At 32.4% G+C, this 27944-nt stretch overlaps 3 protein-coding genes across 10 annotated transcripts in view; 2 read left to right on the forward strand and 1 right to left on the reverse strand.

The window, feature by feature from the left end:
• Positions 1 to 419: 419 nt before the first annotated feature.
• Positions 420 to 2513, forward strand: XRCC1 (DNA repair protein XRCC1). The gene is made up of 3 exons (XM_017905026.1): positions 420 to 469; positions 853 to 2255; positions 2334 to 2513. Exons 2-3 carry the CDS (start codon positions 919 to 921, stop codon positions 2470 to 2472), a joined length of 1476 nt encoding a protein of 491 aa, XP_017760515.1. The 5' UTR covers positions 420 to 469; positions 853 to 918; the 3' UTR covers positions 2473 to 2513.
• A 455-nt stretch (positions 2514 to 2968) lies between these two features.
• Positions 2969 to 4839, forward strand: PI31 (Proteasome inhibitor 31 kDa). The gene is made up of 5 exons (XM_017905025.1): positions 2969 to 3168; positions 3479 to 3631; positions 3705 to 3970; positions 4436 to 4576; positions 4655 to 4839. Exons 1-5 carry the CDS (start codon positions 3022 to 3024, stop codon positions 4785 to 4787), a joined length of 840 nt encoding a protein of 279 aa, XP_017760514.1. The 5' UTR covers positions 2969 to 3021; the 3' UTR covers positions 4788 to 4839.
• A 1216-nt stretch (positions 4840 to 6055) lies between these two features.
• Positions 6056 to 27944, reverse strand: part of LOC108551034 (protein tyrosine phosphatase type IVA 1) — a 107806-nt gene continuing 85917 nt past the window's right edge. For 3 of the 8 annotated variants that reach the window (XM_017905030.1, XM_017905035.1, XM_017905029.1), the window contains exons 2-6: positions 9309 to 9634; positions 8759 to 9233; positions 8547 to 8678; positions 8299 to 8465; positions 6056 to 8214 (exon numbers count right to left, since the gene is read on the reverse strand). In XM_017905030.1, the coding sequence (XP_017760519.1) occupies positions 8103 to 8214; positions 8299 to 8465; positions 8547 to 8678; positions 8759 to 8875 (528 nt within the window). In that variant the 5' untranslated portion in view covers positions 8876 to 9233; positions 9309 to 9634 and the 3' untranslated portion in view covers positions 6056 to 8102. Of the gene's footprint in view, positions 8215 to 8298; positions 8466 to 8546; positions 8679 to 8758; positions 9234 to 9308; positions 9635 to 10013; positions 10215 to 11150; positions 11383 to 11406; positions 11551 to 27944 lie in introns of those variants that run through there. The other 5 variants (XM_017905033.1, XM_017905032.1, XM_017905028.1 and 2 more) reach the window with 5 other exon arrangements.

A 27944-nucleotide genomic window follows, 5' to 3' on the forward strand; every position in this document is an offset into this window, starting at 1 on the left:
CATTAAAATACGTTAATATATTTTATTTTATTTGTATTAAACTTATGTTGAAAATAATGAAATTTATTTTCCAAACATTAAAATATTACCTTCAAATGATATTCAATAATTATTAAATAGTTTTTACCAAAGATCGATAAAAAACTTACAGCTTCAAAGTTCTGCATGAGCCCTTCAGAGGGAGTGAAAGAAATTTAAATTGGGTTTTATTCAAGGCATTAGTCATATTTTCAAGTATAATTATTATAAATTTATTATCATACATTATAACAATTCTTTAAATATTGCTATAACCTTTCCCCTTATTTTTTTTAAATAATTTCTTTTAAATAACTTCTTAGAGAAAAAATTCAATAAAAATAGCTTTTATCTTGGTTCCCTCTTAGAAAAAGAGTATACTCCAATCAGAAACTGTTTGTATTTCCGCGTAAAGCAAATTGTCATAACAATGTTTGATTTCTATTTTAATGTGAGTATTTATTAATATATTTTAACACTTTTATTTAACAATGTATTAATAGTAGTATTGGATTATGTAATATTATATCTAACTATATTCCAGTATTCTCATGTTACACCACGGTTATTTTTTTTATGTTCTTAATACATGATGAAAGAAATGAAAATTTACAATGCATATAATGTAATGATGTAATAATACGAATAAAATAACAATTTAATTATTAATATTTTAAATAACATTGTGTATAACTAAAATGTTATAATAAAGAATAGGTTATAATTACAATACTATGTACATTTCGTTGATTCTTTTAATAATATATTAAACTAATTTACTTTTAAAGAATTATTTTTTGTATCTAAATTATATGTTCATCTTTTATGGTACAGATATGGTAACTACTAATTTCTCTTCCTGATGTTTGATAAGAGGAGCTAAACAAATAAAGATTAAAAATGATTATTAAACTTGCCAATGTAATAAGTTGTTCTTCACAACATCCATCTTATCCTGGATCTAATCTTCTGCAACATCATTCAAATTCTTCATGGCGTTGTGCCAAACCTGGAGAAATGCTTGCTACAGTTATCTTTCAATTAGCAGAACCATCATGTATCAAGGGTTTAGACATTGGCAATTATCGTAGTTGTGTAGTAGTTGTTACTGCTTCTACATCATTAGAACCTGACAATTGGATTCCCATTGTTAATCATCAATTTTTAACACATGACGAAGCTGCAAATGGCAAATTTAGAGATCAAGTACAAATATTTACAAAGAAAGATTTAAATCCAGATACTTTAAATATAAAATTTGATCGTGTGAAAGTAACTTGCATGCAGTCTGCAAATCTGAAAGAATTATTTGGACTATCTTTTATTATACTGAAAACAGAAGTTGTAGTTGATTTAGGGTTAGACGTTTTTGGAAGGTTTAAGTTGAAACAACCAGATGATGACAATAACAAATCATTAGATGATTTTAAGGAGAAATATAAAAAAATGTTTGACAACAAAAAAACAGATTACAAAGATAAATTGCTTACTAAAGTGAAAGAAATTGGAATGAATAATTTTTCTAAGCGACAAGAAGAAAATAAAGAACCAATGAAAAGGCCATTATTAGAAAAATTAGAAGCAGGAAAAACAGAAGAAGTATTTGGAAGAAAAAACAAAGAATCTAATAACATAACTTCAATAAATAGTTCTAAAGACAAAGATGAAAAAGTTGCAAATAATAAACCACTTGTAAGAACACCATTTGGTGATATTGTACCTTCACCTTCATCTAAAACAACTAAAAAAGATACAAAAAAAAATGAAAGCCAGAGACAGAGTACAAGTTCAAAAAAACGTTCTTTAAGTCCAGAACAAAATTTGTCAACAGAAAATATATATAAAAAGAAACAAGACTGTCTTCAATGTCAAGATGAATCAGAAAATAAAATATGTAATAATTGTGGACGATTACCAGAACCCAGAATAGTAGCTAGACCAGAAAGAACTGTGAAAAAGACAGCTACTGAATTGCAGAAACCAAAAAAATTATTTTCAAAGCTCTTTGAAGATGTATCATTTTCACTTAGTGGATATGTTAATCCGCAGAGAGATGATATTAGAAGAAAGGCTCTTCAAATGGGTGCAAAGTATATTGCTAATCCCAACACAACCAATAAAAAATGTACTCATTTAATCTGTGCTTTTAAAAACACACCAAAATATCAACAATTAAAGAATCATTCTAAAATAGTTTCACACAGTTTTGTTGAAGATTGTTTTAATAAGAAGACAAGGTAAAGTAATACAAATCTAAAGTATACATATCAATAAGCAATTAAACATTACATATAATAATTTTATTTCTTTTTTAGATTTCCTTGGAGGCGTTATGCATTAGATACTAAAGCTAGTACTGAGCCTGAAAGTGAAGAAGAAATTTTGAGTAGTTCATCCCCACCTAGAACATTCAATGTATTTGATGAGGATACTGATTCAGATTCTAATTACTAAAATGAATATTTTTCGTAAAATTTAATTTAGATTAAAAATAACTGCTGGTACAGAATTAAATATGTACAGAATAAATATGAACATTTAATGTATTAGTTTTATGTCAAATTTGTCTATTATTAATATTATAATTTTTATATAATATAATAAATTTGTATTACATTCTTTATTATTAGTTTAAATTGAAATACATATTTTCATAATAGTTACCGTTTCTATTTTATTAAAACAAAATGGTTTTGAATAAAAAGTTACGTATCTTGGATACAACCTAAATTTAAATTTAGATTCATTTGTTTGGCGGTATTACGCATTATGGCAAAATGAAATCAATGAACAAATTAATCATGATTTAATTTCACGAAATATTTGATAATATATTTTAAAAACAAAAAATGGAATCCAATATTTAGATTCGAAATTTCTACTACATGTGTCATTTAAATCATTATATATTATACCGGTTCCGGAACCTAAGACGCAGTTCCATTGAAACACCAATGGCGTATACTTAGAAACTTCAAAACTCATCTGTCATTTTGTACTAAAATGGATAATGCAAACCGTGTGTTTGGTTTTGAACTTTTACAAGAAATATACAATACCCAGATTACAAAAAAGGAAGACATTTTAATTTTATTCGTTCACTGGTACCTTATAAAACAAGGATTCAGATGTATTGGAATCGGCGATTCTGTAAGTTATTGGAAAACATTTTATGAAATATTACGCAATTCTAACGTTTTATATATTGATGTTTTTGTATAATTTATTCGTGTAATTAAACAAGTTATTTTTCGAATTTTATGGTAATACATAACCTGTTAAAGTATCCTTATTTCTCTACGACAATCGTAATAAATGATCTATTAAAACAATTTTAATGTAATTACATATTGTCATAGCATAAATTATCAAATATTATAACCAAAAATACATAAAAAGTGTAGGAATATTGGAATTCTCCAATAATAATTCTCAAAAATTTTATTTCCTTTAATTTTAGAAAATATTTGAACCATCAGATAAAGGATCACAGTTACTTCCAGAAGGATGGAACACACATCCAAATTATGTATTACGTTATATAAATAATAGCAGATTATTCATATTTCATGCTATAAAATCTGATGAAGATTACTTACTTATAAACTTATTGGTAATTTAAACTATATAATTTATTTACTGTTATAAACTAATATAGTAATAATTTTGAATATTTCATTTTGTAGAAAGTTGATGGTGAAAATGTATCTAATGTTCAAGTTCCAATTAACCAGAATGTAACTGATCTTTACGGACCATTAGAAACTTTATTACCTTCATATCAAAATGTTATAAATATAGTTCAGAAAGATCTTATAGACCCATTGCTTCCTGGTAATACTACGGAAAATTTTACTCAAACGCCTACAAATGATTCACCAAGAGATGAGACAGCAAGACCTGGTGAAGTGAGGATAGGACAGTGGCTATTAGGTCCATCTAGAACTCCATGGTAATATTCGCATCGATTCATAAAAACATTGTGAATAATCTCATATAAAAAGGTTAATTAAAGGAAATCTCTATTATCATGATTTTATAACAAGGGCTGACAAGGAGGTAAAAAAAGAGAATCGATGTGATTGTGATAAATAAAATTTAAGAATAATATGTAAAATGTCTTTACAGAATTTTTATGATACTGATGATGTAATTCCAGATGTTTTGAGTTTTGATACGATTTTTCAATTTTGAATCTTGTCCATTTAATTTCAAGCATGAAAAACAATCCCTTCTTTCTAAATGATCAGAATTATAACTCATGTTTAACAAGTACAATTGATCCCACAAACGTGATTGGTATAAATGTTTTTATTCTCGCCATGACATGCCTAAAACAATTACATTTTCTTTTGTAATATTGTAAACACGTTTACAATTAAATATTTTATTAAAATGTATTATTAAAATTTTATAGGAATGATCCTACAAATGTAGGAAGTGCAGATTTAAATCCTTTCGGACGTGGAGGTGGTATGATTTATGATCCATTCTCATCCCTACGCAATCTTGTAGATCCAAGGAGACCTGGTATAGGCGCCCCTGGTAGATTACCACCGTAAGTTAATCATAAAATAAATGCACTATTTTATTTTAATCTGTATTAAAAATATTATTTATTACTATTTCATTATAGAGGTGCAGTACCACCATTTGCAAGATTTAATCCATTTGCTCCACCTGACCACGGGATTGATCATCCAAGACCACGTCATGATCCAGACAATGACCACTTACCTCCTCCAGGATACGATGACATGTTTATGTAACACAAAAGAACAAAATGTAACAAGTAAAAAGAATATATCAATCTAAGGTGAAGTTTTGTATACATTATTACTATTGTTAGTGTTGTGTTATTATTATTATTATTATTATTATTATTCACTGATTTTGATAATTTTGTAAAAAGAAAACAGAAAAATAAGAAAACTATTTAAATAAACCATTTCACATATTTGCAAAAGTAAGATCGCAAAGAGATTTTATTTTGGCAACGCATCAGACATATAAGTGATACATCACAAAATATTTCTTCACAAAACGACTTCCATTCTTTTTTATTTCATTACTGATGTTTTACAATATAACAAAATTCTTCATTTAATTTAATCAATGTCATTAATACAGCAGTAGGTAGGAAATTACATTAACAAATTAAATATATAATAATAGTAATTCTTGTTTAAATTGCGCTAACTCGTTAAATTTATTTTTTGCATAATCGATTCGAAAGGAGTGACTGTTCTTACTTCATTACGTCGGTTCAAAATAGAGGATTTCTTTGCTACCTAAGTTGTTCCTGTTCTCAGTATTCATATGGGTTGAAATATATATATATATCTTTTTTTTTCTTTTTTTTTTTGTAACGTAAAATAATCATCATATGAAATGACTTTCATAATCGCCATTTATAGAATTATAGCGATTAAACGAAACCTATACTTCGTGTTTTTATGGGTCACTTTCTTTTTCTGAATAATAAAATAAAATTTGACACAGCGTTTCGATTCAATTCTTCGAGTAAATGTTTTCTTTTTTTTTGTTTCTTTCTTTTTTGTAATACTCTGTGAGTACGTAAAATAGTAAATATTCAGATCAAAATATGTTTCTAAGTACAATTTTAAAGATCTACGAATGCCCATTGATTATCTGATTTGAAGATACGGGCTACAATTTTCGTTAACCTTGAAAAGATCATTAAATATCGTTTCCATAGGTAGCACGTTTTCAATAAGCCCAATCATTAATCCTTTCTAATTTTCAACTTTTTCGTAAAAAATGTATCACAGATAAAATATGTTCACTCATGTACGTAATTACTTCAGACAATGAAGTATAATCGCTTGAAGAAGTGAATCGATGTGCAAAATTAAATTTCACATGATAAAAATTCGTTGGTAACTTGTTTAATGAATTGCTAGGTATACCTAATTAAAGTATCAATATCTTACTTTAAAAAGAATTGTATTAAGAAAAGGAAAATAAAGAACATTTTACCGATCGTAATAATTTTTAACAATAACCTAAGGAAAAAATAAAATCGAATAATTAAAAAATTATTCAATTTCGGATCTAAGGCTCGATAATTTTTCTTTTTTTTACGAATGTCCCTCGTCCCATCCTCTGGTAAAAAATATTGCAGTTTTTTTAACATTACAAAAAAGGAGCTGTACCAGGTTCAAATTTCATTTCGAGTCTGCGATTATAGTGAATGTACAACGGCTATACATGGTACTTAAAAATTATGCACAAAAAGGACGAATATCTTATCATTGGCATATCGTGCAATAAATTCATTAGTAGTCAATAGTTCCGTAGAAAAACGTCATTCAGGATTCTTATATACTAATCATTAAAAGGGGAAAAGAAAAATACAAACATCGACTATGGTACTTCTTCGCATCACTCTTGTACACAACCTTCACTAAAGCACGAGAAACGATTATAAACACAATTCACGTATCATAATACATACGGAAACGTACATTCACGTTAAATCGGCAGACACATGAAATGATCTAAGTATTACATTCATTAGTTTAGGGGCGAATTTTTTTTCTATCTTTTGAACACAGTTTAGTGTGGCGTACAGCATCACCGACAATTTTACCAAAATTGCGAGTACGATTACAATATATGCTTCACACAAAACGCGTATGCAGCTTTTTAAAATTTATTGAATAAAAGTGGATGTTTTAAAAAATTTTGGTGAAATTGCCGTTAAGCTACGATAAAAGTGATATATAACTCTGGAGTGATTTTTTCTTCTTCACTTTGTTTCGTTATTTCAAGTTAACGCAGATTCCAAGTCCAGTAAGAGTTAAGAACACTCATCAATTCGGCATGCCATTGGAAATGCAACGCAATTTTTCTTTCATTTAATTTATACTTTGAAAGACTTCACATATCTATAAATTTTTATGTAAATCGTTTTATTTTATACAAAATTCAGAACTCTTTTTTACAAGTGTGGTAAGTATATGAAAATATATGGTCTACTTTGATTTTTATTGATATATACCAAATTTTATTAGATAATAAAATACAAAACAGCATTTGAAGAATGTTTGCAATATTAGTGTGTACACTTCCTTGATGATCATAGTAGATTACATCTACTTTTATGAACTCAAATAAATTAACATATTATCATAAATGTTTCATTTACTGAAACAGGATAACATGTACAAACCACACTTTAGTGAAGATGCATGTTTTTAGTATATTCCAATAATTGCAAAAAACCTCCTAATATTGATGTTGTTTCTTTCTGTTGTTATGTTATATGCAAAACATCTGCAAAAAATATGTACTCAATTATAATCTGAAAGTAAATATATTTAAATTATTTGAAAACTGTTGTTGACATTTATTCGTTTCTTGCATTCAATCATTCTGGAAAACGTGAGGTGTTTTTTATTGCACTAATTCTCTAAATAGCTAAATTTATCGACGGCTGGGTATAATCGCAATACCAAAGGAACCATTTTCACTAGAAATCATACTAATCCAAAGGTGTTTGCGCCAACCATCCTTAAAGTACCTTGCATAAATAACATATTAACTAACGTTCACAAATGAATTAGTAACATTGCATGTCTTATTTTACTGGACCAAGTAAATGCAGCCTTCTAAAATATTCGTACACAATAGTCTTAAATGAGGTAATAAGTATTGTTATGAAACGCATAAGTTAATCCAATTTTTTTATTTATTATACAAACGATCAGATCCATTCGAATTTTAGTACTATTCGTATCACGTTCAGAAGGCTCTTTCGGTTCTATAGCATTTAATATTAATTTAGTATCAAAAATAAATATAAAAATTTCATAAAAGAAGAGTGCAAATAATTATATGCAATTCATTTCCTTTTTAAATTGCTTCATTTATGCTGGAGAATTAGACGGTGAAAAATATACCACTAAAATTGTTTGATAAGAGGTTCGGTTGCATTTCCATTGATAGGCCTTTCAGAACAGAGTTGATACAATATGTCTCTTGTTATCAGGCGCGAAAACCTATACAATTAGGTATACCAATCAGTATGAATTAGTAACTTTTCAAAGAAATCGTTTGATCTATTGGACGCAGCAGGAGTTCTTTTGTCCATTTTTGAGCTTCAACCGAGACTTGGGACGATACTTTTCAAGATAGGCCAGCTGTTTTGAGTTGATGGCACCTCGTCTTTTGCTGAAAAAGTAAATATGACACTTATAGCTATCTTACACAAAAGAGATATGTATAAAGTCTTAGCAAGTTTGAGTATACACTTACTCCCTAATTAACGCAACTGCATCCTCATATTTTAGTCCCAGCTCAATAAGAGCAAGTGCAACTAAGACCGGTGCTCTACCAAGTCCTGCGACACAATGTACTGCCACGCATGCATCAGGAGACTCGCGGAATCGATTTTTTAGGAGTTCGAACCATTCATCAATGACCTATCGTAAAAATTGATTTACATGATTAAAATTATGATATTTTTATCAGTCTTCTTAAAATAATACTACAATAATATTTACTTCATTTGGTGGAAATGTACCATCATCAAATACCAAATCTATGACATTGATCCCTTCTGCTTTAAGTTCCTCAATTTTGTACGTTGGTTCACAGACCCTCACTACTTCTTTGACATTGTGCTTTTTCAGTTCCTGTTAGACCAAAAATGTTTACTGATTCCATTTTACAGAATTCAAAAATTTTTACTTGCAAGAGTAAGCAAAAAACATACTTGAATAAAAGTATGAATGGTCTGATCATTGGGCCGATCAGTAATGAGGAACTTCATGTTTTTATATTCGATCTCGGCGGGCTCCGGTCTGATGTCCTTCACCCTCATGTTGCTCATTTCCTTTTGGACAACAAGTGGTGTAACTCCTACTTTTTTTAGCTTTTATGTTTTTAATAATTTTGTACGACACTGTTTCTCTTTATTTCTGCAATGTGCCACACTATATGAAGCAACGAAGGCTGAATTTGACAACTTAGCCCATAGATGTCAGTCTTATAAAGTTGTTTCTCATTTAACTAATTGAATACTTTGTTATTTTTTTACAGAGGACAGAACAATGGGTTTACATGTAGACCTCGACGAGGGTTGTTAAGGTGCAAATTTTGATGAAAGGGTGAGGGCTACGTTACATTAGGCGTTGTTGATATGCGATCAATTCCCACTTGGGATTTTTGACTATGATTCGGAAGATTATCTGTAACAAAATCTGAATGATAATAGGTGAAATTCTAATTTATATATAATAAAACTTAATAACATCAGTCCTTACCTATTTGGCACTGGGTGCGCCTGGATCAGGTGCGCTCAGTAACTACAATGCTTGCATTTAATATTGTAAATTAACAATTGATTCTATTTAATTCTTCTATGTTTCGCGTGATGACTAGCTGATGATTTTTTGACTCTGAGGCAATGATCCCAATATTATAAAATTTTTCTTTGCCTGATTATGATGTTCTTTCCTTAATTCTTCTTTAATAGTACCTAGTAGATTCTAGGGTGTTTGGGCGTGTCTCTCTATTTGTGTTGAGCCTGGCAGTATTCTGCACTATCCAGCTGAAACTCCATGTATGTGAGGATGCACTCACCAGGAAACTGTAACACAAATAAGAATATATTTTTAATTAATAATTATTTTATAAAGAAGTATATTTAATTTCTTATATCAATCTTTGTTGAAGTATTATGTCCTTCATAGAATAAATGGTTTGTTTATTATATAGGTTAAGATTATGGATATCATGGATAAAGGTTTAGTCTATGATATAAAATATTTCTTACATATTTTAAAAAATACAAACGTAAAAGGATAATTTATATGAATAACGAAGATTTTATTTTGGGGCATTGTAGGGTATTTTCGTTTTGTTTGTAAGGAAGCGATTACAAGTTGTGAATGTTCGACACGTGCCAAATCTTGCGCCAATTTTCGTAAGTTTATGTATATACAATAAATATTTAATAAAACCCTTACCTGGAAAATTTCAAATAATTGTGGTAATATTTTGCCGTGATAATTCATTACGAACATACGGAAAACGAAATTTGTTTTACTGAGAAAAACTTCGTTCGACCACGCAAATTCCACGATCTGCGTTGTCATATTGACATTAGTCGATATCTCGAAACTCGAATAAAATCGATTAGTGGTAAAGCTTATATGCAAATTCAGGTTACGATACGTGTACGCATATTACAACATAACGAGTTAGAAAATTTTAGTTATCTATTCTTCGTTAATTAATAAGTGTCTCAATTTAAAAATATCGAACTAACCATAACATAATACTTACAGAAAGTAAAAAATGTAGTATCATTAAAAAATCAAGAAAAATTAATGTCTTTTGTTCTGCTTTTAATATTAAATACTTTTATACAATTCTTCACGCATTCAACTATTTAATGTTTGTTTTAACATGGAAAATAAATATAGAAAAATTGATATTCAGCAAATATAATTAATAAATCGATAATAACTTATGTAATTACACAAACTGTAGTCGAACCATTTATTTACAACTTATTTAAAAGCAACGTAGGCAATAAAAACAAGAATGTGTGAAAGGTAAAAGCAAAACAAATGTCGCATCAGACGGCATTTTTTAAATTTATCGGTGGCGCTAGTTGCGCTTCATCTCATAGTATTCAAATCATTTCAACTAGCGCCGAACAAAAATGAATTTTCCCTTTATCTTTGGTGCAAACGTTTTGTGTAGATGCCAAACAAAACAGACAGTTCAGACGTAAAGAAGTGCTTCCGTCATTTTATACATTTAGTTTTAGGGATCCGTGTTGAGTGCAAATAGAAATGTCTAGGTCAACATTCCGAGAACAAAATAACGTTAACCACCAAAACACGTGAAGCCGCGCTATTCAACGTAATTTGAAGTACTTTCCCTTCATAACTCCTAATTTAAATTTTTCTCGATTCAAATATCAATATATTCATTGGCTAATGCATGCAGATACGATAATAAGCTCTATCACATATCGCGCATATGTTTTACAAATTATTTTCGTAAGTTAAACATACGTAAAGAAATTAAGTATCCATTTTCTTTCTTTTTTTTCTTTTTGTAAAAAATAATACTACAAAATTCGTTTTCCAAACCTTTTCAACGTAATTATTTACCATTAAGTGCCAGCCGTAATGATACGTACGAAATAACACAATAAAATATTCTGAACGACACTCGTTTTTATCACAAGAATTTTACAATTTTATAATTGCAAACACTTCGAGCTTCCTTCTTTCGCGCAAACCCGGCTGTTTACTCGAATGGTGAGTTACGTTAGTGTCGCGCAATGAAAATAAGTTCGACTCTGACAGTCGTCTCTTTGCGAACGTTTGTAAATTTGAAACGCACATCGAATAAATATAGGCGTCGATACTTCGAGGAACGACGAATGGCGCGACGTCGTTCCGTCAGGATGTCGAGACGATTTACGAAATCTCTTTTTACGTAACGAAAGCTTCCGAGGCAGAAGACGCCGGCCACATCTCGTACTGTGATGACGGATAGGAAAAAGTGAGAGCGCTCGGATCGACGTACCGGAATAACCAGAATAATTGGCAGCCGGTACACGAACATCCACCAACGACTCTACACTTTGCAATGCGCTGTTTCAAGGTCAGATCCATCTTTCTAACCCTACATGTCAATTATTTAATTTACCTTGGCCCTTTTCACGTTCTCAATTGATAATGAGAAGGTAACGATCTTTATATCAATTTCTATTGCATGAACGAGACAATTTGTACAACCTTGTGTCTACATGAATGAATAAACTTGAAACTGAAATAAAACGGTCAGAATATTTTTAACGATAAAATAATTGTGATAAAATGGAAATGGAGAAGGGTTAAGAATTTTGAGAATTTTTGTTCAAAATTATTATTCAGTGCCAATAAATTAATAAAGGAATTCTTTTTCTATACGTTACGATATCATTTTTATAATATGAGAATATATCGTGTCAAAAATGTGAATAAACATGTACACAAACTGTATGTTGGAGACACGAAGTTAAAAGGGTAAAACATGCCTTGAATGAGATGCGTATAGAGGTCGCCACGTATATGCGATTTTACCGTTAGCACCTTCGGTGGAGCGTCGGTGGAAAAAAGATTCACTGAAATCAACCTAGAAACCTACTTCAACGTGGAATACGTTAGCCCCAGTGAAAACGAGTACGAACATGCCGAGCAGGCACCGTTCATCTTTTTTACGCTCGTGTATCGCAATCCGAGACAAGTGAAACTCGCCGTCGCTGTGTATTTTTTGTCATTTCGTTATAGGTTAATCCCGGAACTAAATGGCATACCGAGAAATCACAAATCTTTTCGCTATTTTTATCGCTGCAGAACACAGAGTGCAATTATCGATATGATCCGTCGCATTACCATCGTAAAACTGAACACTTCTTTCGCGATCAACGCTGCGTGTCAATTATCGGTCGGTAATGTCTGAAACTATCTTTTCTCTAACCTGTGAAATCGAACGACGATAATAGCGTGATATTTTATTGCAGCAACAGATACTTTTCGTGATGGCCAACCTGTTGATACGTTTGAGGTTTATTTGAACGTTGCTCAATGATATAATTTTATGTTGAATAGATACAAATTCATCATAAATACTGCAATTTAAATACAGATGTCAACGATGTCAAGATTAATATCTATGACGTTGTTAAACATGCAAACTTGGTACGTAGCGCATTTTATGTCGCACTTATCCTGAACAAGTAAACAAGACTACGATGGTAATTTTATATAGCGTGTTGTGACAACGTACATTGGTTTGCGGCTGAACACTTGCAGCAGTCATACTTTTACGAGCGCAGGTTTACTTACTGTACACATAAGCGGATATACGTCACCACGCGCGAATGTTGTATTACATTCTGACTAGGAGGAGCCACTAGTCAAATACAAGTAATGGAGATTAAAATACGCGCGAAAATTAATTATACCTTTGAAAAAAGAGATAAATATGGATTTTACAATAATTAAAATTATTTATATTACATATGTAAAAATTATTTTACATATCAAACGGTTTCTGAATAACAATTAAATATACATAGTTTTCATATGAATGTGCATACTTGGAAGTATCATTTGCTTATGTGCAAAGCTATACATCACGTTCTGGAACACGTGTCTGTATGAACATTTTTAAGTTATAATTTTATTCTGTATCAAGATATAGAATTTCTTTTATATTTAATCAAAATTAAATTAATATTTTTCAGACAGGAGAAAAAGGAAAAAGTACTTGCTATTCACAGTGGTATAATATTCAAATTCCACTTCATTCAATCAAGTAACTATAATGTAATATTTTATACATAATAACATAGATTTTTCTCCTATATTGCTTCGCAAGATTAAATGAAACTCATATTAACCCATTCTTCTTACAGGTTAGCCGGATAATCTGCTTCCAAGGGGACCGGTCGCCATTTTAGGATAGGATTGAAGAATGCTCATGCATAATACGGTCCTCTGTCTTCCTTCCTTTCTCAAGTACTGTCACCAATCAAATACAATTTTGAACAGCAGAGGCAAGGTGGGACATGTATTATTGCAAGAAAGCAATGTGCAAATTCAGTAATGCGTGTGGCGTGGATACAGGTGTTTCCTGTTTGAGGAAGATAAATCACACGCGCACAGGTTAGAATTATTACATCCGTATGAGTGCATAAATTAAATCTATGAAAATTCAGTGTACATTCAACATTATTTCTATTTTCTACGACTAGCGTAATTCAGATGACTATAAATAAGTCGTGTTACAGGTTTACTTTTGCGATTATGGAGAAGAGCACCCTTCATCGAAGCACGGACTTCTTTTTCCTGCTTATCAACTTGGTCGTGATCCGATAGAAATTCATGGATAATAAGAATTTCCGTTTTCGAGTGAAATTGCAAGTGAAATTTTATGCACACATAAAATAATTTTATGTACATACCGGGTGTGCAATTCGAAATTCATTTTTCAGAGCATGTGTTCTGCACGTATATTTATTTTATTGCTTATGGTACTGAAATCAGGAAATGACGTAGGTCAATGATACGTAATGGGATTTGTAAGGAATTTTTCATGAGATTGTTACAGTTTTGAACGATTACTGTTATTAATTAATATTTCTGGTCTAAATACACTGAACGAGAGTCTTACTCGACGCTTTCTTTTATTACAGATAATGGGATGTTCGGTTAATATTACTCGCATAATTATTGACATTTGATGTGATGAATGTTTGATATTCGATACTTTGTGTACGGTTGCACGTTGAGGCTGCATTAATGGTTGGAAATATGAAAACTGATCTTTAGGCGAGAATACGATGTTAGTGGATGTGCAATTTCATAATGTATTTTTCTTCACGGGTAGCAGGGGAAGAATTGATATACGAAGGAAATAGAACAAAATATCTGGTTTCATATTTTACCGATCAATTGGAACTCTTGGGACCTGTTGCTTTCATAATTGATAAAAGAAGCTACAATTACTTAAACAAGCAGTCGATGAAAAAGTTGCTTTGAGGGAAAATATCAGGCTGTACGCAGAGTTGTGGTTCTCAAAGCGGCAGATTGCATCACAGATGAAACAGAACGATAGTTAGCGACCAGTAATAGAACAGATCATGGAGAAAATATTCGAGATATTTCATATAGAACTCTAGAGTTATGTAATTGAGGCGATTACATAAAACAACTCTCGAACATTACATTTAAGTTAAATATAAAACGTGTAAGTAATTTTGCATATAAATTGCATATTTTATGATTCTGAGTTACAAAGTGACAGGAAGATTCATTTGTATGATACACTCTATTGCACCTATTCTTATTCCACTGGTTATAGTGAATTGAAAAATCGAACGGAGTAAGGATTATTTATCATTTATTTATTTATATTGTATATTCTCTTGATTTTCACTATAAGACAGGCTTATTAATTTTCCACGTGTTTTATACTTGCAGAAAAATAAAGACGCTCTTAAAGTCCTGCAATGGAGAAAGTAGAAAGTGCCAAGAATTGTCACTATATCAAGAACTATTTAACGGGTCGAAAACATCCGCAAGACAATCTGAATTCCAAGGTACAGTAATCACCCCGACAAATTTGCTATTCTTACGTGTCAGTTGGCGCCTCGGCCTGGAACGCGAGCCAATTAAGCATTAAGCTAAAACAGAAGTTTCATCCCGTCCTGAGGACGGTCAATTCATGGGGAACATCCGACATCCGAAACGGCTGCGACTCGTGCAATTTCGCTATCGTCAAATTGCACACATGTTCTCATTGGTAATTGATAAGAAACGCATTAAGGCGCTGGTTACATAATGCTTGTGAATGGAAACCAACGAATAAGAATTGCTATTACGTCTTGGTTGCATAATCGAGTTCATTGTATGTTAGTGAACTTGAATTTTATTTCTATGTGTAATTCATGTAAGTATTCTTTTATTAGCATTATTATTTGATTAATAGAATTAATATAAATTTAACATAATTAATATACTTGTTTTCATTGTATCACTATGATCATACAACGCAGGATTCTGAAATGGACTCACAAGTGGCGTACAATTTTTAGAAATTTAAAGACGACTGAGATTTTCGAAGAGTATATTAATTTACAAAATTATAAGTATTATATTTAATTTTAAATAATTTCGGGATTTGGAAGAGAAAGGACACGAAGAAATAAATGATAGTAAGTCGTGTTTGCAAATTATATCGTGTGAACTGGGGCATTACGAAGGTTTGAATTTATTTATGCACTATTTCTTTCTCAAAGACTTCTAACATCATTCGAGATCAAAGGGAAAAGATTAAGCGATTATTTAAATATCGAGGTGACGAATACCTATTCAGCCTTGGATTTAGGTTATAGTCATTTTTGCGATCGATGGAACTTATGATATCAAACTACATTTCCCATTTCAATACGACTCTCTCAATGTCTGATTATTGATTTCCCTTTTAGGGTCGGCAGATCTCTGTGTACTCTGGTCTTTAGATAAAAGATAAAGGACGATCAGTGATCTATGTACGAGTGTATGTATAGAAAATACGTTATACTTTGTATTTTATGATCCCTTTTACCCATATGTTCTGTATATATAAATAATTGTAAATAGAACTAGAATAATTATATTATATATACATGAATAAATCTATACACAGTACATTAATATTATATTAATTTTTATATAATTTTAATATATATATATGATAGAATTTATCATTACTTAAATCACTTAATGATTCTAGGTGCACAGTTTGGCAGTGGAAGTTAGGATTACAGCAATTAGGCCTCCAGACTATGAATGATACATTTAATCCATTGAATCTCGTTTCTACCCATGGACTCTGAAATAGTAGGAACTGATTTTCACTTTTCTTCCTTTAATATTAAATGATATTTAATTAATCGTTAACAGTATCACATATTTATATATTTATTACATAAATTGTTAAAAGATTGGAACGACGAATGATAGACTCATAAGATATATTTTCATAGAGTCATACCCCCCGTAGCGACATCTGAGTATCGAATATTACTTACTCAACAATTAACCCTTTGCTCTGTCCAGTTTTTCGTTACAGAAAAATAGTAATTCGAAGACTTTCTGTCATAAAGTCGACGATACTTTTAAAACGGTAAATAAGAAATCGTATACAAATTAAGAGAATTTGACATAGAATTATTTTACTTAGATAGTGCACGCATCGTTGGGTAATTTTAAATTTGATATATTAATTAACATCGATTAATTTAATTATTTGCCTCTCGAGTGCAAAGGGTTAATTGTTCAAAAAATCACGGTCGTTTCGTCAAGCCTCCGCAAGAGATGAGAAGTATTTCACCCCCCACAGAAGCACACTTTATATACGTCTGAATGTCTTCGACCCCGAGTCGCTCGACCTATGCCAGTGTCGACCCATTACTCATGTCACTCCCATGGGACACGAAAAAACGCGAGTTCTTCGAAAACTCGCATCAGTCGTAGGAAAAGCTTTAACGATCGTTCACGCTACTTTCTGCGTTCCATTTTCTTTGCTAACGCGACGCGAGAGACGCGAATGCCAATGGGTACGAGTTCAGCAACGATTTTCGTAGTGGGAGAAATTTAATCGAAAAAATAAAATGACGCGTCTATCAAACATGAATACTGTAAATTATAAGTTATTATATTACTCTGCGGAAAATGATTCGATTTTCCTGGTACGCCTGTACGAAGATACGAGTAGAACATTAACCTAGATTCTGGAACACTGTATTTCCTTTTTGTTACATTTCGAGGAACATGGGTGGCTATTTTCTTCGAAGCTATTTCCTCCATTATAATTTATTTTCACACTAGAACTGCTAATTTGTAATATACACATACCTGAATATTACTTAGACAGATGATAATAATAATTAACGTTTATAATAATAATCTCTACTTTTAAAAATCCAACTAAGAAACTGTAACAGATCATTTTGATAAATAATCTATATTTGTGTTACAGATATTTAAAAATATTGAAGATGAAGTTCAATGACGATCTTAATAGCGTGACTAGCTTCTTTGCGACCTCCGGATGACTTTGTCTAGGAAATTACAGTGCTGTGGCCATTTGGAGGCGACTTTGACAAACAAAGCACAGAGTAAAGGAGCAATAGCCGTCTAATAAAGCACCTATACTTTCTATTGCTGCGGTGGTGGGGGTAAGCGGAACGCGGTGACCTTGAGCGACTGCAATCTCGATCCAGACTGTATCGTGGACGGCGCCACCGGTTCAGCCCCTGAAGGCGCCAAGAATGACGCAAAAGAAGGAGATTGTAACGCGGTTAAGCGCGTTGGGTGCTCGTCAAAGTGCTGCTAGAGAATTTTAACCATCAGCTAGCACGGGAAGTCATTAGCTGCTATTTTTTGATCAGCGTGGCTCGAAAAGTAAATTTCATTGCGAGCTAACAGGCTGATAACCGAATCTCTTATTCCCGGTATTGATAAAGCGAAGTTAAGTACAGCTGCGGCAGAATTTTAATCGCGATTGATTCTCTCTTTCTTCCTTCTGTTACTCCCGTCACTGTCAGTTTATTTTTCTTTCAAGAGGACGGCTGATTTAACGAAATTTTGTCAACACCGTGAAAATAGCGCGTGACTGATAATTCCTATCTTTATTCTCACTCTATTTACTCGAAGTAAAAATTCTTTTCCTTTTTTAAAATAGGCGTTCCAACAAATAATTTAGACGTCCAGTTTCTTATTAGAGCCAACTGGTTCAAGATATCGTTACAAAATGTTTATTACAATTGCTAACACTCTGTAAAAAAGAAAAACAAGTTAATTATCGTTTTGAGAGCATAATTTACAATCTGTGAACTGGCCATGACGATAAATAAATCGTTTGCTACAATTGTAATAGTATACTGACAGAGGGCAATTAATTTCTTATTCAACTTTGAACACAACATATGATGTGCTCATACAATAAAACTTAAAAACCCAATTTCTAATATTGCATAAATTATCCCCAAATTACCAAAAACTTCTCTTTTACCACTTTCATTTATAATAATCTGTGAAATTAAACCAAATCCAGGTAAAATTAAAATATATACTTCTGGATGACCAAAAAATCAAAAATAATGTTGATATAAAACTGGATCACCCCCTCCTATTGGGTAACAGGGGGAATAATGAATTTTCATGAGTCGAAGCAGAAATTGATTTTCAAAATTACAACTGTTTTTCTTGCACATAATAGAACTGCTGATAATAATAATTTCTATTTGCTATCCTGATAATATAAATAATTACCGAAATAAATTATTAATCAAATGGTTAATTAAATTAATTAAATGTTGCGCTATCAAAATCTGTTTGGATAATGCAAATAACTATTCATTTTATATCTCTACAGATTCGTTTGTAAAAGCATGTCGTGCTATTTGCTATCGCATTAAATTATTTGTTAAACACAAATGTGCCTGGCCGCTCTACTCCTTTGTTTCCTGCACGATAAACAATTATTTGCCTTGCATCAAGATTCTATGGGTACAGGGAACAAACCATGCGAAACAAACGTACTCCGAGCTACGTTCCTCGCTAATTCGATCATTGGGTTGGAATTGATTTCTTTTTTCCACGAATTCCTGGTGTATAATTTGTGTAAATGGCTGATAAAATTTTGCACCATGCGCATTGTTTGTCCTCGTGTCCCGACTGCGTGTCTCCCACCGTAATTAAAGGATATAATTTCAAATAACGCAGGTGTATGTGACAATTCGCTACTGACATTATTGAAAACAAAAATTATTTTTGAAACAGGTCTTCTGAAAAATAAAAATATTTACATTGCCTAAAAAATTTTTTTTTTTCAATTATATCAGTTAAATTTAAAACACTCTATTCAAAGTGAAATTAAAAAATGAACCCTTGGAAATTGAAAATAAATATATTTAACTCTATTTTATTGAAAATTATAATTATAACGATGGGTTCCTTTCTGTCCTGTTAAAATTAATTTAAGAGGGAAATTTGTATCTAAAACATTAGAACGACAATAATTATTAAAATTCGTGTAATTTATATGAATCGTATTTTTAAATTGCTATTTTGAGTCTTGAAATTATCCATGTACTTTTGCAGAACAGAAGGAATTATCGTTGAAATTACATCGTGCATATGAAAGTACCTGGCACAAGAAATTAATACTGAAACTACAATTAAAACGTTCATATAATTTTTACTCAACATAAGCGCCTGTCATACGCAATTCCAATACCCTTTGAAAAATGATTTTCAGTTTCAATTCAACACGCCAATAAAATTATTACTGTACACCTGCGACCGCCATTTTATTTGAAAATATTCGTTATCCAGAAAATATAATATGATTACAATGAAAACTTTTGACCGCCTCTGCATTTGAGAATTTCTATGCAAAATAGAGCCCTTAGAGCCGAGAAATTATTCTAGTATCTTACACGGAGCGTGCCCCGCGATCGATGATCGCAATCTTACAAAACAGGTCGAACATCGTTCTCATCGTCTGCCAGAAAAGCTAAGACGCCAGTATGGAACACAGTCCACCCACGCGTCATAAAAATCGTATAACTCGTGGCAATGAAGTCGATGCAAACGAGGGATCGCAGGTGGTGGGAGTAGAGCTGGTGGGAGTAGAGCTGGTGGTGGGAGTAGAGCAGGTGGTGGGAGTAGGGCAGGCAGTGGGAGTAAAGCGATGGTGGGGGGATGGCTGTTGGTAGAATATCTGCACGCCTCGGCTGTCGCGGAAAGGTCGTGTATCTTTAAACAAAATCTTGTTAACCTTTTGCACCCACGTATCGAGTGTGCAAAATTGCCCGGCTTCGTATTTTTCATTATGCAAAACGATTCCTGGAGCTTCGGGAACTGCGAGCCTTCTCTGAGCAATTACAAAGTTCGATGAAAAAAGAAAGGCGGAATATCGCAAGATTTAACGAGATTCCTCTGTGCTAAAAGATATTCACTCTTGAGCTCCCTTTTTTAAATGGGAATTTGTTCAAATTACTAAACCAAATTTCTAAAAGAAAAGAAAATTCTACTTTTTTTTATTTTATTACTGCGAATTAGTTTTTGATGTAACCATGTAATGCATTTGACCTTTTTAGCAGTTCTCTTTAGATAATTATTATAAATTCTTCGGTTTCAAAGGTATCATTTTCTGTGTAATATTCCATATAATAGTGCAATTTTATCATGTTGCACAACATAATTATGTTCTAAAAATTGCTAGAACGTAGTTCGTAAAAGAAACTTCGTAAAACATTTATCATACTAACTATCCCAAATTAAAATAATCTGGTTTGAAGGGGTAGTTTCCATGAAACCAGTAATTTTACTAACGTAAATTTTATACGAATTATTTAGTATACTTTGATATTTTCTAACATAAATTCACCATATAGCGAATTAAGGACACCATAAAGAATTCAAAAATCGCGATGTTTCCACGATTATAATTATCGCGCTGGATATTCCGAAGTAACCAAAGGCAGCGATCGATCTGCTGCGAGAATTCCCCAGAAAATAGTGGCAACGCTGCCGCCAAAAATTTCCGCGATCGCGTTCCTAACGTTCCGTCACGTGCTTCAAGCTTCCCGCATTATCGCGTAGAAAATACGATGATGGATCGGCATTATATGTTTACTCACCGATCGATCAGTGAACAATGGTTCATGGATGATAAAAAAGAATTTGGTGCAACGACTTCCAGAAATTTTCAACGATTCGTCTCGCAACTTTGCCAAACGGCGATGTGCTTCGTGAAAATTTAATGCGCAGCCCTTTGTTCCTGTATTCCACTTTACGAATGACTCCTGCTTATTCGGAATAATTTCTAACTCGTACACGATATATCACAGATAATATATTTTCTGTCTACATTTACAAACAGTTGTAGATTTTTCAACACGCGAGTTTTAATACATTATTTTTGGATACAAAAAATTGGTTGTAAAATTTTATTTTCTGAATTTTTATTCGTGCGAAGGAAAGATATATTAATTCTCTGTAATTAAAGACTTTTTGCCGTATAATATTCTAAACGTACAATTTTTAATAAAAATTTTATAAATAGAAAAAAGTTAGAAACATCTATGGATTTATAACCTGCTTTTGTCTCTATTCCATCTTTATCGATAGAAATAGGATCACATAAAGTGCAGATTATGAATGTCTCCGCAGTGGCGCTGGTGCAGCGCGAAACATTGAAACATATCCTGTCATTTGCCTAGTCGAATTAACCTCAAATTTCTGGAGCAACTGCAGTACGATTTAATTAGTGATATCGATTCGATACTATCAAATATTCCACTGAATTTGAACTGCATAAATTCTCACAGTCTTCCAACAAGAAATTAAATTTTAACATGTAAAACGTGCATTTATACGAAAATTCCGAGTCCACCAATTACCAGCGTAATTACAACCACCCACGTTTCGATATTCGAACGAAACACGGTCGAACAGTAGCAACGAAAACGAAAGTGAAACACGGAGGAATAAAAAGGACTGGATATTAGTTTCACAATCCTCGTACAGAAACAAAAAATTACAACTCGACACGGAGATTTGCCTCGTAGTATGCCGACGGAAACAAGCCACTTCATACTTCGTTGAGCCGTGTTTGTTCGTGCTTCGTAACTAAACTCGTCGACTAAGCGCAAGACAAATGCGTAAATTCGAGCCGAATTCAATGATGGTATGGCAAACAGAATTTTATTTACCGTTGCCGCGCTTAAGCTGTCACTACGCGCTGCACTTTATCTCCCTGTCAGCGTTTTCACCGGTGGCTGGATATTTTAAGCCGAACCAGCGAACTTTAAATATAGGAGTACTCGGCCGGCTGTTTACCATTTAAGTTTCGCTTTAGCCGTCAACTTTCCCCCACGTTTTCGTCCCGTCGCGGAATTCGCTTCATAAAGTGAGCATGACGAACTGGCCCTTCGTTTTGGTTAACCCGTTAATCTAATAACTAGAATTTCTTTGCCGCTGAGAGAACAAGTATTATAAATAATACTATTTTCTTTTATATCGTTCAATTAAAGATCTGAGCATTGTAATGATAAAAGAAAAATACACTAGAGTAGGGATTAGTAAATGAAGTATAGTTTAAGAAATATAAATATGTATATAGGAGGTTAATTGGTAGATTTACGACTTTTATCGCTTATACTATATAGCAGTGTTTCTCAACCTTTTTTAAATGGACGATTGTTAATTTCTCTGTAATGAAATGGATATTTGTTAATCTCTCCAATTATTGAGTTTTTATTAATGTTATCTGACGGTAATATATGGTGGATAAAAATAAATACATGTGAGAATAATCATAGTGGAGGGAGTTGATAATTAATGAAAAACTTTGTCGGGAGAGTATAGTCACTTTTAATATGGACTGAGTATGCAATATTGTGCGACTATAAACGTTTGCAGTATACAGCTGGACTGGTGATTATAGTCAATGTTAATATAGAATAAGTTATTAATATTGGTGACTATAGTCATATTTAATACAAAGTGAGCAATTTAGTGACTATAAATATCTTCAAAGCGTTCAACAGTTTTGACTATAGTCACTTTTAAAGCGTACAGAGCGTTTGATATTGGGTAGGTATAGTCACATTGAGTATGGAGTGAACGACCAATATTTAGTGACTATAATCACATGTTAGATACATAGAGCATTGAACTTTGAATAATTATAGTCATCTTTAATTTAGCACAACCGATAAATGATTATAGTCGCCTCTAATACAAAACGAGATGTCAATATTTAGTGACTATAATCGCACTTAATATAGAACAAGCATTCAAACTATAGCCATTTTTAGTACAAAATAAGTCGAAAATAAATGACTATAGTCATCCTTGATACAAAGTAAGGACTATATATTTGATGACTATATTCATTTTCAAGGCGTATTAAGTGCTCGATATGGAATAAGTATAGTTCTGTTCAGTATACAGCAAGCATTCAAGTGACTATAATCACCTTTAAGACACATTGAACCTTCAACATGAGAGTGACTATAAGATACATTCAAGATACATCGAGTATCCAACTTCGCGTACACAAAGCAAGCATTCGATAATTGCCTGACTATAGTCCTCACAACAGATTGAACGCTCGATGTATAGTCGCTATAGTCATCCTCGGTACATAGCGTGCCCTTAACATTAAGTGACTACAGTCCTCTTCAAAGCACAGCCAGCTCAACGTTTGGTGACTATTAAGACGCATCAAGTGTTGAACACTGAATGACTATAACCATTATTAGCAACGAAAGAGCTAATTTCATACTCCATCTCCAACGAAGACAATCAGTCGTTTCTCTTTAAACTCATTGGCTTAATAAAATAATCTCTTGCAGTGTGGACAGCAATCCCCCAAGGGAGAGGAGCCTTGTCGCTGCTGATCCCTAAATTGGCGATAGAGCAATTTGGCAAAGAGCACGACGGTCAACTGCAAGAAAAATATCTTCGCTGTTGTGTTACGAGATAATTCGCGTAGCTGTCACAGTCGCGTGCACCATCGACAAATGACAAGGACGCTGTCCGCGTGATACAACACTGAACGGTAAAATGACACAATTTATTGCAACGTACGTGCAGCTATATCTGCTACGCTTAACTCCTTACGTGATCAGCCCGTGAATATCACGGGCAAATGTTCAATAAGCAAATGCCATGTGCGTGTTCAATCTCTAATCGACTCCGTAATTTACAGATGTAAGAAAGAAGCGAAGTACGCTCTCTACAAAACAGCCCTACGAGATTAACAGGAAAGCATTTATGCAAAAGATGAGAAGACAAAATTGGATTGCTAAATTGAGTTTTCATTCTCAACATAACCTATACAAGAACAAATTAAGGTAATTTTTGTAATATACAATTACAAATTATATACAATTAATTCAAGTAAATTTTGTTAACAGGATGGAATTTAATTGGAAATAATTAAAGACAAACTTGTAACCAGCTAATTAACCGGCTAACTTAATTAAGGTTTGTAAAATTAATTATTTCAGCTTATTTAAATGCTGAAAATGGAAATTGTAAGTCTTTCTATCACATGATGATATATTATAATATGAGATTAACCAAAGTAAGTTTATTAATAAGAAATTATTTAGTTCCAAATGAATTTGATGCCTATTCGAATAAATTTAATTAGAAATGAATTTTAAATGTAATTTTATTGAGTAAAGCACACAGAGTTAATTATTTTTATTTCAATGTTAAAGGTGGAATGAATTCTCAAGACACTGGACAATGGATTGGTTCTGAATATTTTATTAAGAATTCACCTGTTGATATGTTTCTGTACAGATGATTTCCAAAGGCAATCGAAGTCTGTACGTTCTTTTGTACCGAAGTGTCATTCACGAGTGAAGAACACGTAAAAGAACTCACGGATGAACGAGCAAACAAATGATCAAATCATTTAGAAGCTACGTCCTTTGCTTCTTGTCTCACTGTTCCAATTCATCTTTGGGATATTGCATGCCAAACTACTTAAGGCTACTTTGACATGAATCCACCTGTTGATGCACTTACTTGGTACGAGAGTACACTATAAAATTAGGGTGCAATATAGTAGCTCTGATTCGGTTCACCGAGCAAATATCGACCCTCGTAAATGACAATAACGCACAATGTCTGCATATTTTGAAAATATGTATCCAGTACTTGAGAAATATTTGGTAAAGAATTTTAAATAATTGTTGTTTAAATCATCATAGCTATTAATACTAGCCACATAATAAATAAAATATCAGCTTTATTATAAAAAACAAAATACAGTTAATAACATTATTCATATAAATATATAACTTAAATAATTAATTGTATATATCCAAAAATACTATAATCGTTACTAACAAAATAAAAACAGAATATCTTTGCCAAACATTCTCAAATTGCCACCCCCAGGTAGAAAAGAAAAATTAAAAAAAGAAGTAACAGTTAACCATTAAAATTCCAATACCAAAAGCAATTAGTGTTTAATAAATAGTGCCACATCCTTTTCCCAAAGACCACAGGTGAAACAAAAACAGAATACCTTTGCCAAAAATTCTCAAATTGCCACCCTCCAGGCAGAAAAGAAAAATTTAAAAAAGAAAGGTCAATTAACCACAAAACTTTCAATAACAAAAGCAATTAGTTTGAGAAAAAATGGCACACCCGTTTTTCAACGACCACAGGTGAAACAAGAACAGAATACCTTTGCCAAAAATTCTCAAATTGCCACCCTCCAGGCAGAAAAGAAAAATTTAAAAAAGAAAGGTCAATTAACCACAAAACTTTCAATAACAAAAGCAATTAGTGTTTGAGAAAAAATGGCACGCCCCTTTCTCAACAACCACAGGTGAAACAAGAACAGAATACCTTTGCCAAAAATTCTCAAATTGCCATCCTCCAGACAGAAAAGAAAAATTTAAAAAAGAAAGGACAATTAACCACAAAACTTTCAATAACAAAAGCAATCAGTGTTTAATAAATAGTGCTACATTCTTTTCCCAAAGATCACAGGTGAAACAAAAACACAGTACCTTTGCCAAAAATTCTCAAATTGCCACCCTCCAGGCAGAGAAAGTTAAAAAAGAATTAATTAACCACAAAATTTCCAATACCAAAAGCAATTAGTGTTTAATAAAGAATGGCACGCCCTTTTATCAACGATCACAGGTGAAATCGTCATTGGAGCCAGTAGCCAAGGAGAAAACGTTCGAACTTCCTGTTGCCAGGAGAGGTACGAAAAATCGGGACGACTTTTGAAAAGTTTGCGTCGATTCCCGTTCGAGAAAGCTACCGATGCAGAACGGCTCGATCGTACAAGGAAATTCATTGTTAATTATCACTGTCCAAAGCGCGAGAGAGGCGATTCCATAGGAGAGCGTGTAACAATAAATGCGAGACAAGAGAAATCGTGGGTCAAGAGTCATTGCGCGTGTCATCTATCGGCGTGGAGAGTTTATCAAGCGACGAGAAAGAAAACAGCAACTCCTATTATGAAGAGGAAATTTTCTGACGGTTCAATGGGAGAACGTGCTATTTATGTTATTACCGTGCAAGAGTGCTCGTTATCAGAATCTCCTTCGCTGGTAAGAGCAGACGATAATTGGAATTGGTCATAGCTACTTTCAACTTAACCCCAGATCTGGGAAATAGTCAGTTGTTAATAGGTTCCTTGCTGGATTGATTTTTTAGCTACTTTCTGTTCAGGATCTATGTTATTGGGACTGATAGTTTCCCCTGTGACATGCACAGGGTGTCCTGTTAGATTTAACTTCCTCTGCTGTCCAAATGGCTATTCCAACTAGTTCATAGTCAGGAACATACTTTGAAATGTTGATCAAAGTTTGACTCTCCTTTCATATGTTTTTAATCATATGGGACAACTATACTGGTATATTTTTATATAAATAAATGATGACACAAAAGAATATGCTAAGTTAATGTTATGTAATGTTACATTAATACTGAAGCTTAACAATCCTTTGTGATAATTATACTAGTATTTCCCACGTTCACATACTTTGAAATACTGATCAAAGTTTGACTCTCCTTTCATATGTTTTTAATCATATGAGATAACTATACTGATATATTTTTATATAAATAAATGATCACACAAAAGAATATGCTAAATTAATGTTATGTAATATTACATTAATACTGAAGCTTAAAAATCCTTTGTGATAATTATACTAGTATTTCCCACATTCACTTATATGTTATGTACTATAGTGTTTTCAATAGGAAAATTAGTATCTTGGTGATATAACCAGGCAGAGTGTGAATCTACGTGAAAAAATAAGTCGAAAATGTAGAATAACATTTTTTCATACGAAGCTTTGTTTTCGAGAAAATCGACTTTGAATATTCGTTGGGTGCGCGTGCACTTGATAACGCTTTTAATTAAGGTTAACTCTTCGCTGGTGGACACCATGTCTCATAAGAACCGTATATTACGATGATAGTCTCTGTACAACATTCTCGCAACTCCAAGAAATTAAAAATGTCGAATAACTGGAAAAGGTTCGCGTTTTATCTCAGCTTAGATAAATTAAAGCAGTAAAATACACTAGCGAGCGTCCATAGTATTATAGTGTAGAAAATAAAATGGCGTATTCAACGGAATGGTAAACATCCCCAACAATAAAATTAATAGTGCGCGAGTATGTTTTATCGTGTATCTTTTATTTCCCAATAACGATAAACACAAATTTAAACGTAGACAGTGATTCACGGCGCGGTGCACGCGCATGCGCGTGCCCCGCCCCCGCATATTCAAAAAATCAAAAGCGATTTTCTCGGAAACGAAGCGTCATATGAAAAAATTGC

This window comes from Eufriesea mexicana, unplaced genomic scaffold, assembly GCF_001483705.2.
Source record: "Eufriesea mexicana isolate 0111107269 unplaced genomic scaffold, ASM148370v2 scaffold3615, whole genome shotgun sequence".
Taxonomy (NCBI): domain Eukaryota; kingdom Metazoa; phylum Arthropoda; class Insecta; order Hymenoptera; family Apidae; genus Eufriesea; species Eufriesea mexicana.